The sequence below is a fragment of the Balaenoptera ricei genome, chromosome 6 (genome assembly GCF_028023285.1).
Source record: "Balaenoptera ricei isolate mBalRic1 chromosome 6, mBalRic1.hap2, whole genome shotgun sequence".
Taxonomy (NCBI): domain Eukaryota; kingdom Metazoa; phylum Chordata; class Mammalia; order Artiodactyla; family Balaenopteridae; genus Balaenoptera; species Balaenoptera ricei.
This window is the reverse complement of record NC_082644.1, coordinates 118,224,423-118,241,014: the sequence shown is the minus strand read 5'-3', so window position 1 is coordinate 118,241,014 and position 16,592 is coordinate 118,224,423. Positions and strand designations below refer to the sequence as shown.

Genomic DNA, 16,592 nt, shown 5'->3' with positions numbered 1-16,592 from the left:
ATGGCAAGATTTCTGTCCAAAGACATTAATCTCAGCATTATTAAGAGTAATGATGATAAACTGGAAAGAATCTACTACTCAGTGGTAGGAAATCAGGAGACTTAAGATACATCCATTTGGTGGAATAATACATAGCTGTATTAAAAACCAATTATGATATAGTGATCAGCGGACAAAATCCAAGACCACTTATATAGTATTTTCTCAGAGTTTAAAAAAAAAAAAAACAAAAGAATCCAAGGGAAAAAAGACTTTTAAGGAAATGCATCCAATGGTAAGCAGAGATTATAGTTAGATTATGGGATTGTGGGTGATTTTTATTTTCTCAATAGGGTTTTTTGGCCACCTTTTCTACAGTGGTCATGCATTTTTCTTTTTTTAAGTAAGAAACTTTTAAAAATCCAAGGAAGTACAAAGAATTGGATAGCAAACAGTCAAATTCCCATCTGGTTTTACTTTTATAAGCAGGAGAAAAATGAAGAATATAAAGTAAAGTGAGAGTCTTTGCGGATGAGACGGGAGATGTGTTTTGGTCACTCTCTAATGAGCAGCATTGGGTCAAGGAAGAAGGGTGGGATCTTTTCTTTCTGTGGGGGCTGGTGGCTCACAGTATGTTTCTCCTGTTGTGAATGCAGATCATTACGACCCTGACTACGAATTCCTCCAGCAAGACCTCTCTAACGCAGACCAGATACCTCAGCAAGTGGCCTGTAACCTCAGCCCGTTGCCAGAGTCCTTGGGGGAGTCTGGGTCTCCATTTCTTGGCCATCCTTTCCAGTTGCCTCTGGGCAGCTGTCCCCAGCCAGAGGGGCCCTCGGCCCCAGGGCAGCAGATGGACGTGCCGCCTGCTCTTCCCGAGAAGAAGCGCAGGAGCGCGGCCTCCCAGACGGCGGACAGCTCTGGCTGCAGGGCGTCCTACGAGCGGCACCCCTCGCAGTACGACAACGTCTCCGAGGAGGACCTGCAGAACCCGGCCTCGGTCCAGTCCGTCCCCTTCACGCCCTTTGCTGCTATCCTTCCCTTTCAGCAAGGAGGTTCCTCAGCCTCTGTCGAATTTGTGGGTGATTTCACTGTTCCTGAATCAACGGGTGACCCAGAAAAACCTCCTCCTCTACCAGAGAAGAAAAACAAACACAGTAAGCTTTTGTTGAGCTGTTGTCGGGAAGCACCTTTTGTAACCTAAAATGGTGTTTTATTGAAACGTTAGATCAGAATCAAACCAGTGGCCTCGTAATTTCATAAAAGGTGGAACCACAGGTATGTGGACACTTACAGGAGCCTTGTGTTGTCAATACTGGGGATCATTTTTAAAGCCTGATAAGCTGACCTCTCCTTTTGGTCTCGACAGAACCTCAGGTCTGGTCTCCACAGAGTATTTGGCCTCTTGTAGATGGCAGTCAGTTGACCTTCTGGCCCGAACACGTGGTGACAAAGAGAAACAAATATCACGGCATTATATCTGGGTAAAGCAGAACAGACATTGGAATTAAAATAGCCTTGATCGCACCCACAGGGGTTTTCTAATGCTCCGTGAAATGCAGGGGACTGTTTAGAGAGAACCCTGGTACCGCTCTGTCTTCTGTGTGCAGACACTGAAATGTCACATAACGACTTGGAATCTGGGATTGCCTGGTTGGAGTTGCTGAGGACACTTCTTGGACCAGATATTATGATATATGATGTCATTAGGGCCCAGGGGTAGAGCTGAAATTTTGGATTTTTGTATTTTGAATATTTTCCAAGGTCCTAAGTAGAGTTCTGCAGGGATTTGCTTTTCTGCTGGCTCCCTGACTGCTCTGTGTTGCCTGTCTCTCTGCCCCGCCCTCTCCCCGCGTCACTCGCGCAGCTCGGCCTCATCTTCCTTGGGCAGACAGGCTGTCAGTGTTCCAATACGTGTGTGGCCACATCAGCCCACAGCCCCAGGATTCCCTGGCCTCAGTGGAAACATCCATCAGATGACTTCTGTGACCTGGAAGTTGAGTATCCATTCCAAATTCCCAAGTGAGAGCGTCTCATTGGCCCTGCCGAGAGCGGCCCGTTCTCAGAAGGGGAGACCTGGCCTTAGTTACTGCACTGGGTGTCGCCCAGCTTGTATAATGGCCTCGGTGGTATGGTCCCCCAGCTGGAGGGAGAGCTGGCTCTGTAAGGCTAATGATGTCATTCCCATCTGTCATGTAAGTTCACTCACTGGAAAGCAGGCCGCTAGCAGAGGGAGCTGCAAACAGCAAGGCCAGGAACGTCTCCTTCTGCGCCTCTCTGTCTACACGCACAGGTGTCTAAAGAGCTATGGGCCTCTCCCCTGCACCCACCTGGCCTTGACTTGAGCAGCGTGCCCTTGAGGGCTCGCACCCTTTCCTGTCCTTTCCTAGGAATCTTCTGGACCTAGACCAAGAGCAGGCTTGTACCCGTGCAAACCACAGCAGATTTGTGGTGTCGCCTGGCTGGGGAGCCAGGAGCCTCGCGTCTGAGCTCTTAGACCAGGTGTGGGCAGCCGGCTTCAGGCAGAAAAGAAAAGGAAAGGGGGAGGCGTCCACTGTTGCCTTTTGACTAGCCTCAAGTCTCCTGTGGCTAAAAATACTTCCTATTAATTTAGGCATCCATTTTTAGGCTCTGTGTCATCCGTCAATGTCTGTAGCTCTTGTGCCTGCAAACCTTTAAAATCTACTGAGCGCCTCCGGTGTGGCACCCTGGGCTGAAGCTTGACATACTCTGACGTACTCTGTCGTATTCGTCCTTACCAACCTCCTGGCTGGCCGGGTGTCATTAGCCCCCTTTTTATAGCTGAAGAAACTGGAGCTCAAAGGAACTGAGCCTCTGCCCAAGATCAGATCAGCAAGGAAGTGGGTGGCAGATGTGGGCTTCTGAGCAGTGTTTTCCTAGCTCAGCTCACTGCCTCCCAGGCTGAGGAGGAAGGCCTCCCCCCACCTCCCTGAGCCCTGTGCCAGCTTACAGTTGTAACCCCTGCGCAGCCGGTGGTCTCCTCAGTGCCCTGTGAAAGGACCCCTGACTTGAGGCTCCCCGAGGCTTAGTCCTAGTCTCAGGTCTGCTCTTCGCTTCCCGAGGGGACCCTTGAAGAGCTCCAATCTGCAACCCCGTGGAACACTCCTCACAGAGTTGCTTTGAAGGAAAGGAGGAGGCCATCATCATCTTTATACTTGGCTAGTGCTGGACAAAGCTTGTGCGCGCGCAGCCTCGCGTCAGAGCGCATCCCCGTCCTTCGGGTTGCTCTGAGGGTCCCCGGCCCTGTGAGCCCCTTGTGCCAGACGAGCTTCCTCATCACCGTCTGCCCACAGCCCCCGGTGCCCACTCGGCACTCCCAGTGATGCCGGCCGCTGTAGTCTCTGGGCCCTTGTGCTGGGCTGCCTTTGAAATGGACTGGTCCTCCTTGTTTCTAGAAGGTGGTGACCATCGCTGCTGCTTCTCTGTGCTTGGTTAGCAGTTCTCTACAAGGACTTCAACATCAAGGAGTTCATGGAGCTCCTGAAAAGATCGCAGCCTTACTGAAGCTTTCCATTTTGGTCAGGCAGAGGTGGTTGCATTCAGGCTCCTTAGGGAGAAATTTGTGGACATTTGGGATCGTCTTCATGGTTTGCATCTTCCCCTGGAACCCAGTGGTGTTGCTTGTGCAGTGTTAGAGAAGAGGTGATGTGGGGTTCCAGGGGGACTGCAAGCTGTGCTTCTCTTTGAGAAGCACCGATTTTATGGGGGAAATCACCTTTTACGGCCAAGCTCCACTCTGTGCTTTTTGGAGCTGAGATGTTCTTACTGATTCCTTTAAATAAAGAAGGTAACGTTGAACCCCCTCTTTCAGTGAAGGGTGCTAGAAAGGCGTATTTGGAGAAAGGCATTTCCTGTCTACCTTGACCCCCAGTGAGGTGCAGAGAAGAAAAAGACCATCTCCCTACCTTCATGGCTGCCTTCCCCAGCAAAGTGTCTCTGTCCTTTCATTTCTGACTGGTTTAGGTCTCCAGTTAAGCCCAACTTTCTGGTTATTTGAAAATACAAAGTTAAGCCCTGCAAACTTGTCCTTGCTATGGTTTCTTGGTATCTGAACTTTGGCTTCACCTAGCAGGTGCTCGCATCCCTTCACCTCCCTCTTAGTTCATGCGCGGTCACTCTAAATAAGTTAGTACTTATTCCTGACGCAGGTATTGAGGGGCGCAACGGTGCCTTTCCCTCCAAACACGCGTCTGTATAGGGGATGCCCTAACACCCAGGAGCTTCCTTCGCTACCTAGAGAAGGGGAAGAGCGGAGCAGTTTGGGCCTGCCTTGAACTCGACTTTGCGACAGGGAGTGTAAAGTGCGAGATCCCGTCCACACAGGTAGTTTGGGGTTGGAGAAAGGGCTTCTGCTCCAGTCCAGCCCTCACAGCTACGGACGCCAGATGACGGCTCTGTCAGGTCCAGACTGTCACTTCTCCCAGAGCCCTCTGGAGTCTTCAGAAAGGCCTGGCTCAGAAGATGGGGCTTGGATCACTAACCACCAGAAGTCAGAAATAAAGTATACGCTGGTGCCCTCACATGAGGGCTGAGGGCTTCACACCTGCCGCGGAGCCGCCGTCTGCGGCCGAGGGCTCCGTCGGTGATGCCACACTGCCGGTGAGGGCGCCTGCCCGCCGTGCGTGCCCTGTAGGTGCAGGCAGCTCCGCCGTGAGGCCGCGGCTCCGCGACACATGGCCGCGGTGGCAAGGGCTAGGGCTGCTTTTCTTTTTTTTTTTTTTAACATCTTTATTGGAGTATAATTGCTTTACAGTGGTGTGTTAGTTTCTGCTTTATAACAAAGTGAATCAGCTATACATATATCCCCATATCCCCTCCTCCTTGCGTCTCCCTCCCACCCTCCCTATCCCACCCCTCTAGGTGGTCACAAAGCACCAGGGCTAGGGCTTCTTCAAGGGCTTTTAGAGAGGAGAGGATCCTTATGTTTCAGTGTGCGCACTTCTTTTCTCTCTGTTCGTCCCTCTGTACAGAGGATGTTCCATACAGCCTCTGGGCTTGGAGGGGGAGAGCTTAGTGACTGTTATTTCTTGCCTACCCAGCGGGTGCTCTGCAAGACCCGCCCCCGGGGCTGCAGCCTGGTTCAGCAAGTCACTGAGCAGGGACAGATCCTGGGGGGACATGCGTTCTCTTCATTCATTCATTCTGTAAATATGTGTGGATGCCTGCTGTGTGTTCGGCACCGGTGAGACAGCAGTGGACAGGACAGACAAGGTCCCTGCCCTCCTGCAGCTTCCGCTCTTGAGTGAGAGGCAGTAAGTCCTGCTGCACCTGCTTTGGAGATTCTTCCTGAACCAAACCACTCTCACCCCCCCCCCCCCCCGTGGCCTTTCACCTGAGCAAGCACAGCCGCCCAGAACTGTCTTCCCAAGACGAAGCAGCTCCGGGCACACCGGGGCGGGGGGGGGGGGCGCCCTTCTGTGGGTTCCCGCCAACTCAGCATCAAGCCCGCTTCCTTGCCCCATTCACACAGCCCCATGCGACCTCCTGGGTCGTCCCTCTCCCCTCACCGGCTGTGCTCTGCCCACCGGACCCTCGTCCTGCCTGTGGGCCTCTGCCTGGCCGGGAAGACTCTTCCACCCGTCCTCACCCTTATTCTAGAGAAGCACCCCCATCGCCACCCCATTTCACTGTCCTCCATGGGACACACATACCCCACCTCGGCCTGTTTTCTGTCTCCCTGGGGAGGGTGTGAGCGCCATGCAGGCGAAGGATTCGCTTTGCTGGCCCCTGTGTAGTCCCAGCACCTGGGTCAGTGCCTAACACATAGTAGGTGCTCAGAAAAATCAGACGAATGAAAAAAACCCAGCTAGCTCGTGACACGCTGTGGGAAAGCCTCCAAAGGAAGGGAACGTGGGGCCAAGGAGGGGCTGCTGGGGCAGGGCCGGGGGTGAGAGGCCTCGATGGAAGTCAGGGGACCTGAGCCCGAGGCCCAAAGGAGGGAAAGAGTCGGGCCTTGCAGCGTAGCAGCAGGGTTGTGGGAAGAGCAGCCGGAACAGCACTGCGGAAAGCCCCGAGCGTGGTCCGGGAACTGAGAGAGCCAGAGGAACGGGCCGCGTGCGCTGGGCGCCCGGGCCACGGCCCTGGAGAGGCTGGAAAGCCCCAAGGGCTTCTCAGCAAGGAGTGGAGTGCCCCCTACGCCTTTCTAAAAACAGACTATTGCCTCGAGCGGTTCTAGGTTCCCAGGGACGTTGAGCGGAAAGTACAGGGAGTTCCCGTAGGTCCTTGCCCTCCCCTCCCCCACACACACGGCTCCCCCACCCCGGTCACCACCTCCGCTGTGACCCCGCGTGACACGCCATGGTCGCCGAGTCAGGGTTCACGTCGCCTTGACATGGGTGTCCGCGTGGTAGTGTCATACAGGGTGGGCTCTCCGGGCCCTCACCCTGGCCGCCGTGAGGGGGCAGGGTGGGGGTCTGGACACGGCGGTCCCCAGCCCAGTGCCCCGTCTGTGTCCGCAGTGCTGGCCTACATGCAGCTGCTCGAGGACTACTCGGAGCCGCAGCCCTCCGTGTTCTACCAGACGCCGCAGAAGGAGCACGTCTACCAGCAGAAGAACAAGCTTCTCATGGAGGTGTACGGCTTCAGCGACTCCTTCAGCGCCGGGGACGCCCCGCAGGAGCTCGCCCCGCCCCCTGCCCTGCCCCCCAAGCAGCGGCAGCTGGTAAGCGGCCCCCCCCCGCCAGGGTGGCCCTCGCTGTTCCACCCCCAGCGACCAGTCTCTCATCCTCACGGGTCTCTAGCAACTGGGATGGTCCTGGGGCAGGTTTCGGCGCCTCTCCTTCCGGGCCAGGGCTCTGGACCGTGCTCCCGTGCCCTCACTGCGGCCTGTCTCCTGCTGCACCATCTCCCCACCCTGGGGGGTGGCGCCTTTCTTTTCCAGAGCAGCCCCTGCAGCTGGGGCTGGCTTGTACTCAGAATGTTTGCTTTCTCGGTTGACGGTCCTTTTTCTCTCTTCTTTGGCTCCAATATAGACCTCCCAGAAAGGAGGGACTCAATCAGAGCACAGGGCACTGTCTGTGTAGGGCCATCTGTGGACTTGATTTACATAATGGGCCTCACTCTGCCCAGTGATTTAACACCCCGCCCTGGCCGGGGATGACCCAGTGAGAACCAGCTCTATTGAAGCAGGATGGCTTTGCACAGAGCCGCTTTGTGTTTCAGGCATGGCGCACCGTTCCTCCTTCAAAATCCCCTCCTGTGTAAGGACTCCGTGTAGGTGGCACAGAGGCAGGCTGTCCAGCCGTGGGCAGGCTGTGAGGCTCGGGGACCAGACGAGGGGCACGGCGGGTGCGCCTCTCAACCCGTTTCTCTTTGCCACCAGTTTACTAACCGAGTGGGCTCTGGTCAGGTTGTGGAATCCAAATGTCCCATCCAGCCGTGTTCTCCAGGAGAGGAGTCCCGACTTTATCAGAGCTGCATGTGCTGTCTTGCTCTTACGCTGGTAGTGATTTAACCAGCGAGGGGCCCAGCGTGGCTGGCCAGGCCACCTTTTATCCATTGCGAGAGGACGTGAGGTGCTGCCCCAACTTTTCTGGGAGGCAGCTGCCGACCGGACGACAAAGGCCCCTGGGTGACTCCTCGAAACTGTCTGGGCCTCAGCAGTGCTGTGATTGGGCCTCGAGCATGCCTGGCCCCAGGCGTCCCCGAGCCTTCCTACACTCAGCGGGCTCTGGGGCTGGCCCCGCAGAGCCACAGCCAGCCTCTTGGGGGACAGCCTGGTCTAGTAGAGGAAAGGCCAGGCTCGGGCTGGGGGTCATGGGTCGCAGTTCTGCCACCAGCTAGCTGTGTCTCAGCAGTTGTGCTCAGGGTCTCAGCTTTTCACCTGTCCTGCTCACCCCACAGACACCTGAACATGCCCGAATATGAACAAAAATTGAAAATTGATTCTAGGATTTCAAGAAGGAGTTGTCACCACAGAAATATAAATGCCTGCCCCCGGGACCTCTGACCTAAAATGTTTGGTTGGACAGCTGGGCCAGTTAGGTTGAAATGTGAAGTTTTCTCATCCCCTCCTGCTGGAGTGCACCCGTGCCTCTCGGCCGGCCTTGGGCATCTTCTCTGTACCGTGTAGCCCGTAGGCGTCAGAGCACTGGGGAGAGATCCCTAAGGAGCGCACGCGAGTCCCAGCCCACGTGAGAGAGCTGTCAGACGGCCTCACCTGTGGCAGGGCGGCGGTGAGGGCAGCTCTGGGGAGAGACCTGCCAGGGGGCTCGGGAGGTGGGCCGACACCCTGTTGAACACCGCCCTGTGTGAGCACCGGGGCTTTCGTATGGTGTCGCACGATCCTCCCCACGGCCCCCGGCACCCCCATTTTAAGTCAACTGAGGCTGAGAGAGCTGGAGAGACTGACTCAAAGCCCACTGCCAGAAGTGGAAGATGGGGAACCACGCCCAGCTCTGACTGAAGCCCGGGCACACACGTGCCATGCCCTGTGCCGGCTGCTTGGCATCCCTTCTCCAGCGCAGACGCAAGAAGTGTGACCCCATTTTTCCAGACAAAAGTGAGAGTGCTGGTTACACCTGCTGGCCCGCGTGCGCTGAGGGAGGCTGGTTCTAAGTGCTTTCCACGCATACCGCCCCGCACCGTGTTCCCCACCTCCTACGGATGACAACCTGGGGCACAGAGAGCTTTGAGTAACGCCCGGGGCCAAGCAGGTCACGAGTGGCGGGGCTCAGATTAAGCCCAGGCAGCCTGGCTCCCGCTCTGCGCTCTGCCGGAGCACGGCCACCCCACAGAGGGGGTCTGGGGGCCGAAATCAGCGGAAGAGCAGGGGCTCACCCAGGTCTGCGTGGCTCCTCCCACCTTACCGCCACTTCCAGCGGACCCAGAAGTGAAGAGGGTGCCCGCTCACCCAGGTCGCCTTTGGCAGGCATCCTTAACCCCTGAGCTGGGCCGGGAAGCCATCCCTCTCCAGAATGTCCCAGCAGAGTCGGGTAGCAGCCTGTTTAGCCTTTATGTGTACATGCCTGACTATTCTCTGCTTTTCTCCCTCCTTCCCTGTCTTCTCTCTCCTTCCTCTGTCCAGCAGGCCTCCTATGCTGCTGCTTCCTTCTCCTCTGTCTCCTACTGTGTCCAGCAAACTAAAGTGGCCTTCACTCCCGAGGACGGCAGTGCCACTCAGGGCATCAGTGTGTCCGTCTCTAACTCCTTTCTCAGCCGGCACGGCAACTTACCTGTGCCCTCGGTGAGTCGCTCCCTGCTGCTCGCTACTGGGAAACTGGGGAGCGAGATCTCTCCCTTGTCGCTCCTGCCTCCCGCCGTGTGTGCTGCTGCCCAGCGCCGGCTCTGTCTCTCCGCAGGCCCCTGCACTAGATGGGAAAGGGTACGCGTGGTTGGCTGGCTGTGGCCCGAAGGACTGTGGGAGCGGGTGGGGCGGGGAACGTGAGCGGCCACGCTTGGAACGCCATCACCCAGGCATAAACGGGCAGGGATGTTTTGGCCTTTTTATTCCATTGCTCACACTGGGCCTGGGGTCAGCCCTGTGGTGCTCTGTGTTTAAAAAGGAGTAGTCCTCACGTAGGAAGCAAAGCCCCGGAGAGCAGGTTATACCCGGCATGACGGAGTTTGAGTTTGGGAGCTGTATCAGTTAGCTTTTGCTAACCCTTGCTACGTAACATACCACCCCAAAACCTTGTGGCTTAAAACAACAGTAACTGTTTGTCATTGCCTAGGACACAGCTTAGTAGTGTTGCTGTGCTGACCCAATTAATCTGTTCCAGTGAAACTCTGGATGTCAGGGGAAAGAACTTGGCAAGGGGGCACCTTTGGGCTCCACTTAAAATCGGTGTATCCTCCCCAGGCCTCAATTTCTGTCCTTTGGGATTGTACTTTTCCTTGCTTCTTACAATAGTTCGTGAATGGGAGGATTAAGTAAAATCATAGGAGACTTCCAGGCACGTAGTAAGCTTAGAAAGTTTATTACTGTTGCTCTTTCTCTTAGAGTTCTGGATTCTGGTCTTGGCTCTGCTCTAATTCTGTACAGGAGAGCTTGGGCAAGTGGCTTAACCTGCTTGCACTTCCCTTTCCCTCTGTGAATGACGAGGTTGACCTGGTGACTTTTGGAGACCTCTCCAAGCTTGGGTTCCCAGTGTGGTCTTGTCCGGTTTCCGTATTTGGGAGCCATCCAGCGCCCGGTTTAAGCTGGGCCTGCCCGTTGTGAGGCCCTTGGGACGCAGTCCTCCCTTCAGTGCTAGGGCCTAGCTTTGTAGAGCCTGCGCCAAGCATACGTGCTGTAGAAAGGCTAAACACCACTCGCCCCACCCCCCGCCCAGCCCTGCCCTGCCGCACAGACGCCCTCTGTTTCCTCAGCGTGCACCTCTGGCAAGCTCCTTTCACAAATCTTGCAAAACTTGGCCTGTAGACAATCCCAGCTCTTGACAGTTTTTCCCCCTCTGTGAACAGAAAGTAAGTGTGAGTTTTCCTAAGAGTGTCTACAATATCCCTTTTGAGTAGTTTGGGGTAGAAGACTGTCAATGCATTGGACTGTTTACTAGAGAATTAAAGAAGATTTGAGGGCATTTTAATTAAGTTTGGGTATGAGTACGTCATGGTTTTCACCCCTGGCACGTAGGGGAGTCTTACGGCATCTTGCAGCAGAAATGTTGTGTTCTCAGCGGCAGCTCCACAAAGGAGCCTGAGGGGAGTGAGCTAAGAAAGGTGCTTTATTTCACTTAAAGGAAAGTCCCTCCAGGCCTCAAGAGCTGTTAGTAATGGCCTAAATGTATGCAACACTTGACATTTGAAATGCTGAAACCCCGGAGAAATGATTTAGTGTAATACCAGCGTATTCTTCGTATATTCTCTACTACGTTGGAAGATGAGCCCCAGACAGAGGGCTTTGACATGCTCTCAGAGCAGCCCTTTATTCCCGAATGTCCCTAGGCCTGTGTCGTCAGTCCAGCATGGAATTCCCAAGGGCTGCCTCGTAGGAATACAACAGGTGCCAAATCTGAAGACACCTCACACAGTTCTTGGTCCAGTGACCTGTTACTTCCGCCATGTAACAGGAAGACTGAAAACCTTGCCAAGGGAATTGTAGAGCAGTAAACCTGCCTTGATCAACATAAAATGAAGTAGGTGCTGAAAAAGCATTCTTGTTCACTCTTCCCAGGATCCCAGGATAAGTTTAATCCAATAAGCACGGAGCCTCCCCTAGTGCGGGTCAGGCAGCAAGAAGGATCCAGAGCGAGTAGGATGGCCCCATCATCCTTGAGAAGCCCTTGCAATTGAGTAGGCAGAGTAAGTTGAGCATAAAGGAGACTCGGGCCCGGGCAGAGTGCGAGTAACGGCGTGAGAGTCGCAGATGGTCTGCGGAGCGAGGACAGCGTCAGGCAGCGCTTCGTGGGGAAGGGGCGCTTGAGTGGTGGTGTGAAGGACAGTTAGGATCTCAGGGAGATAAAGGTCAGGGAAGTCTAGTCAGAGTTGCTCACACCGAGGGCCCTGCCTGAAGATGAGGCCGGGAAGGCCTGGCGTACACTCTGGAAGGTTGTCTCCAGTATAAGCACGCGGGACTGAGGTCCTGGGCGAGCGGGCTGGAGGGTAGCGGCAGCGGCCAGCCCTTCCACGTGTCTTGCCCCTTCGCCCAGACCAGCTTGCCCCCCGAGCTGCTCCCTTCTGGGCGTGGCCCTCTGGGCCTCAGGCCCCGTCTCGAGCTCTTTCCCCACTTGTCCGCCAGACGCGTTCCTGCCCCCGTCCCTGCCTGGCGCCCACCCTCCTCTTCGCGGTCTCCGGCTGGGCCTGCTTAGCCCCCAAGCCCGCAGACTCCCCCCTCCTTCCCGCCACGCGCTGCGATCCTAGGAGACGCGCAGCCGGACTGGCGTGTGGTGTCCAGGGTATTAAGACCAGTTTGATAGGAGAAGGTGTTGAGGGCAACGATGAGTGACCGTGAGGCCAGAATGACGTGGAGAGCTAGGTGCAGCCTCCCCCGGGCTGGGAGGCCGACGCCCTCGTTCCTGTTCTGATTCTGCCGGGCCTTGCAATGGGCCTGCCCCTTGGTGACACTGGTAAGGGTTTGAGTGACGGGCCCTCCTAGAAACAGCTCTCAGACGTGGTGCTGGCGTCTGCTCCTGTCCCTGGATTCTCCTCCATCACTTGTAGCCCCTGGGCTGCCTGCCCTGTTCTCACTGCGGCCGAGCCCGTGCTCCTGCCCGCCTTCCACCTCCACCCGCTTCTCGGCCCTCCAGCACCAGCCCTTCCCCCCACACTGAAGTCCCACGTGCTGGTTCCTCACCATCTCCCTCCTCTGGCTTGCGTTTTCTGTCATTCTGAACCCTAGTGGTGCCAATCTTGAAAGTTTTGGGTTGGGTCCATAGTCACCTTACCCTTGACCAAGGTGTTACTGAGAGTCTGTCAGTAACTGTTGGGGTTGCCAGTGCCCTCCAGGTATCGCAACGGCAACGTTAGAAAAATCACTTTCCGCCATCTCCTGAACTATTTTCTGGTACATCCTTTCTTTGCCAACTGATATTTACTATCACCAAGAGATCTATCTGGGTGCTAGGAATCTGTTGAAATACTTTCTTTACCATCTTGGCTTCCGAAATGATTCTGGAGAAGTAAAACTACTAGAAGACCCAGGTTTTAAGAAGAACTTCAGAAATACCCATAATAACTGTCATCTGTTTTTAAAAATCTTTCGTGTAACAAAGTCAAGGGTGTGTCATGTTGAGGGCTTCAGTCTAAAGGGGGGAGACGTGTGGAGCCGCTGACAGTGACCCTCTGAGGGCTGGGCGCAGGCTCTTGTGCCGCAGCACGCGTGCCCTTCAGGGCCCACCCGGGGGAGACTCGCTCTGTCCGGCCCCCTCCTCGACCTCCCGTCACAGGCATCCCGGAGACCGGGGCACCCTGACAGGTCTGGAGGCCGGACGGGGAAGGGGGAGGAGACGGGAAAGCAGAGAGGACGGAGCCGGGTGAGAAAGGGATTGTGGGCTGGAGTCACGAGGGGGCCGGCCGCTCGGCACAGCACAGCATGTGCCCTCCTGCTGGGAAAAATGTGTTCCTGCCTCCCGTGCCTGCCTCTTGTTTCTTCCTGATGCCACCTTCTCCTTACGGTTCCTGCCCTGCTTAGAGAGAACTCACTCTGAGAGAAGAGGGAGTGTCCGTGGGCAGCACTGGGGCCCAGGGACGGGCAGGTGTGTCTCCAAGCTGACCTCTCCTGGGGGGCGTTGTTCCGTCGGCCTGCCCGACTCTGCGGGCTTTCCTGCAGAGCAGCCCCGGTGCCATCGGCATCGGGCAAGCCAGGGCCGTGCTGCCGCCCGCCAGGGAGTCTCTGCGGACCCCTCTGCGACCTGCTGCGGCCCAGGCAGCCCGGGGGCCACTCAGGTGCCCGGAAGCCGTGGACTCTCAGGCTCTGCCCCATTCTTGGGGGCCAAACCACAGAGCGTAGTGGGCGGGTGCCGGCGTCTCCTCGCTAGACTCTGGGCCCCCTGGGATTAGGGATCCACCCCCCCACACACACGCCTGCCGCGCGGGACGGGCCAAAGCCCTCGGCCCCCCGTCCCGGTGATTTCCGTGCGTGTTCCCCCTGTCCACTGAGTTGCCCAGGCGAGAACTGAGCTCATCGTGTCCCCCCAGCCCCACGTACACACCTCGTTTTCACGGGGCACGTGCACGCCCAGTCAGCAAGCCCTGTGGCCCGGCCCGTCGCCCACCCCACGCTGGTCCTTCTCTCCACCCCATCGCCGCCCCCGGTGTGGCCACCGTGGCCTCCTTTCCAGCCTTGCCGCCACAGCCGGCCACCCTCCTTCCCCACAAAGCAGCACAGGCAGACTGAAGTGTCACCCCGTCCCTGCAGAGCCAGGCCTTCCGAGGCCTGGCCGGCCCGTCCGCCCACCTGTCCCGGGCCCCGCCTTCCCTCCGCTTTCTCCTGCCCCGGCTCCTCATCACTGCCTGCCCCCCTCCCACCCCACCCCCGGGCTTCTCTCCTCTGCCCCGGCCCTTTCCCACTTCCCCCAGTCCCTTCCCCACTTCCCCCAGTCCCTTCCCCACTTCCCCCAGTCCCTTCCCCACTTCCCCCAATCCCTTCCCCACCAGGCTGTCTCCTTACTTGCTGCATGGACCTGAGCATACCACCCCAGCTCCGCTTCCTCCTCTGTCACTGGGGGCGTGAAGTTGTCGGGAGGATTAAAGGGAAAACCCACATAAAGAGCGTAATGTAGTGCAAGATGCACACTGGCATTCAGTAAAAAGGGAGGAATTATCTCGGTATTGCCGCATTGGGTGGTTTTTCTTTCTTCTGCAATGTTCAGGCTCTTTTTCTCTGCGAGTAAGGACTGGGCTTTTTATGTTCTTGCACCTTGTACCTGGGTCAGGGCCCAGCAGCGAGTCGCAGGTGCTCTGTGACGCTGACCTGACTGGGAGCGGTGACAGGGAGGCGTCCAGCTCGCCCGCACCCGACCATCCCGGCCGTCTTTTCCTGCTTCCGAGCATTTCATCAGAACAACCTGAGCGGACTCATCACGGGAGAGCCTCTCTGTTCCCATGAATCAGAGGCACTGATCCCAGGCTGTGGCCGAGAACCCTCTTTCTTCCTCTTCTTCCTTCTCTGCTGACCCAGGAGGCTCTGGCTGCTGGCTCTCTGGCCTGAGAGATTCACAGGCACTTCTTGTCTGCTGGGCCCTTGAAATATGATTTGGCTCCTCCGGGAAGTTCACCCTGTGCTTTTCCGCCCTTCCTCAGTGACCCGGGGTGCTTGTGTGGCCGTCGCTTCCCTGAAGTGTGACGCCCAAGTTCACTGCCCCTCCGAGCCTAGACACGGCCTTGAGGCAGGAGGCACGGGCAGCCAAACACCCGCCGCGTTTCTGCTGCCTGCAGGGGGCGGTAGAAGCCCGGCTCCGTGCCGAGCCCCCGCCCTGGAGGAGATGGTCACCGCCTGAGTCCAGGAGAGAGCCTGGCGCACCTGCCGTGGACAGCAAGGGCCGAGCGAGGAAGCGGGACTGGTCATAGCCCAGAAGCAGGACCGGGGCTTGGGGATCCTTGCGGCAGCAGCCGCTCCAGCCAGCTGTTTCTGCCCCTCCTTCTGAAGACTCCCTGACTCTGTTGTTGGTGCTCACGGCATTGTGGATGGTCAGCGCCCGCAGGCTGCTTCACACACAGGAACTTCCCTGCAGCCCCTCACTGCACGTGTACATCTGACTCAGTCCGTGACAGTCGACTGGTCAGGTACCAAAAGGAGCCCCTGGTCCTCGTGAAGGTCCTGTGTGACGTGAACCCTAAGGGTGCTGTTCCTGCATTGACAGTTGCCTTTACATTCATGTTGTCAAGCTGCTTGTCGACTTGTCAAGGGCCCTTCCTTCCTGCTCTGTGACGGAATGTTTACCCCTGTTCTGGAGATGGAGGCACCAGAATAGAGAAGCTGAACCATTTGATCAGAGTTTTAAGTCAGAGCTAGGGTTAGAATCCAGATCCCCATCCTGTGAAATACAGTGTCAAGTTGACGTTTATGAATTGCTTAATGGCCAGTAAGCATTGAGACCCAATGAGGCTCAGTAGAAAGAAAAGCCCATGCACGGGCTAGACGTTGAGAGGCGTGCTTTTGTCCTGTGTGTTCTGACACAGAGTGTAGCTACAGGCTCTACATAGTGCTAAAGATAAGTATAAGTTAGAGCCCTTGTCGTGCTGTTTAAATCCAAACTGAGTAAAAAATAGTTGAGTCAGATTTCTAGCACTAAGTTCAGATCATTTTGGAATCTATACTGAATTTTCTTATGAAGAGTTGATATTATTAAGGTTAATATTTAATGAATATACAGAGCATCCTAAAACATATTGGAGGTTCTTACAAGAATATAATTAGCCACAAAACCATGGGCCAAAAATGTAGTGTTTTCAAGGAAGATCTTGTGATTCAGCTTGCAAAAATATGGAACATGAGAAGAAACATAGTAAATTTCTATTATATCTGTCCTAAAATTCTCCTGAGCAGAACATTTTTGTTCTTTTACATCCTTTGTTATAAAATTACAGATTGGAATTTTGAAATGAGTTTAAAAAATAGACTCCACCAAGAAGTTTGTGCAGAAAGAGAGAAGGTGTGTTTTGAATCCAGCATGATGCTGATGTTGCCTTTCTTGGGTGAGCTGAGCGCCGTCTCATTGTTCACGTGATGGGACCAACAACAGTGTCTGGCCTCGCCTTGAGCAGGGAAATCGCAAGTGCAGAGGCTTGCGGCATTGGCCTCAGAATCTGCCTCTTGGCTTCAGAAACTCATCTTTGGACATTATCTAACATGTAGTTGTTATAAATTAACAGAAGCGCATCAAAGAAGGAAGTTCCCTCTGGACCTAGGATAGACCCGAAGGATGGCTTTCGTAAACACATAATTAACTGGGACCAGGAAGGAGAGAGGAGACGAGCAGTCTTCCAGCCAGTTTGCCACATGGAGTGACAAGGACCGTTATCAAGGGTCCTTCCTGGTGACCGAGGAATGGTCACGTCCCATCTAAGAACCAAATCTGATGTAGTTCTTTCCAGGAGATTCCTCCCCAGGAAATCATGGACGTGTGTGTTTTGCAGCGGCTAAAAGCTTTACTTCCTTCCAAGAGAAATAACTGACACCCATATTGTGTCAACACTCGCAGGCCCTGGTTGAAAGA

The 16,592-nt window shown here is 55.6% G+C and overlaps 1 protein-coding gene and 1 long non-coding RNA gene across 13 annotated transcripts in view; one reads left to right on the top strand and one right to left on the bottom strand.

The window, feature by feature from the left end:
• RAPGEF1 (Rap guanine nucleotide exchange factor 1) overlaps nt 1-16,592 on the top strand; it is a 139,945-nt gene that overhangs the window by 94,113 nt on the left and 29,240 nt on the right. For 5 of the 12 annotated variants that reach the window (XM_059925882.1, XM_059925877.1, XM_059925881.1 and 2 more), the window contains 3 exons: nt 636-1,136; nt 6,459-6,661; nt 9,026-9,184. In XM_059925882.1, coding sequence (XP_059781865.1) covers nt 636-1,136; nt 6,459-6,661; nt 9,026-9,184 — 863 coding nt within the window. The remainder of the gene's footprint in view (nt 1-635; nt 1,137-6,458; nt 6,662-9,025; nt 9,185-16,592) is intronic. The other 7 variants (XM_059925887.1, XM_059925886.1, XM_059925885.1 and 4 more) reach the window with 2 other exon arrangements.
• LOC132367464 (uncharacterized) lies at nt 1,384-14,380 on the bottom strand. Its single transcript, XR_009503808.1, has 3 exons — nt 14,045-14,380; nt 9,174-9,308; nt 1,384-1,459 (listed from the first exon to the last, which is right to left on the bottom strand). It is a non-coding gene; the product is annotated as an uncharacterized LOC132367464 (long non-coding RNA).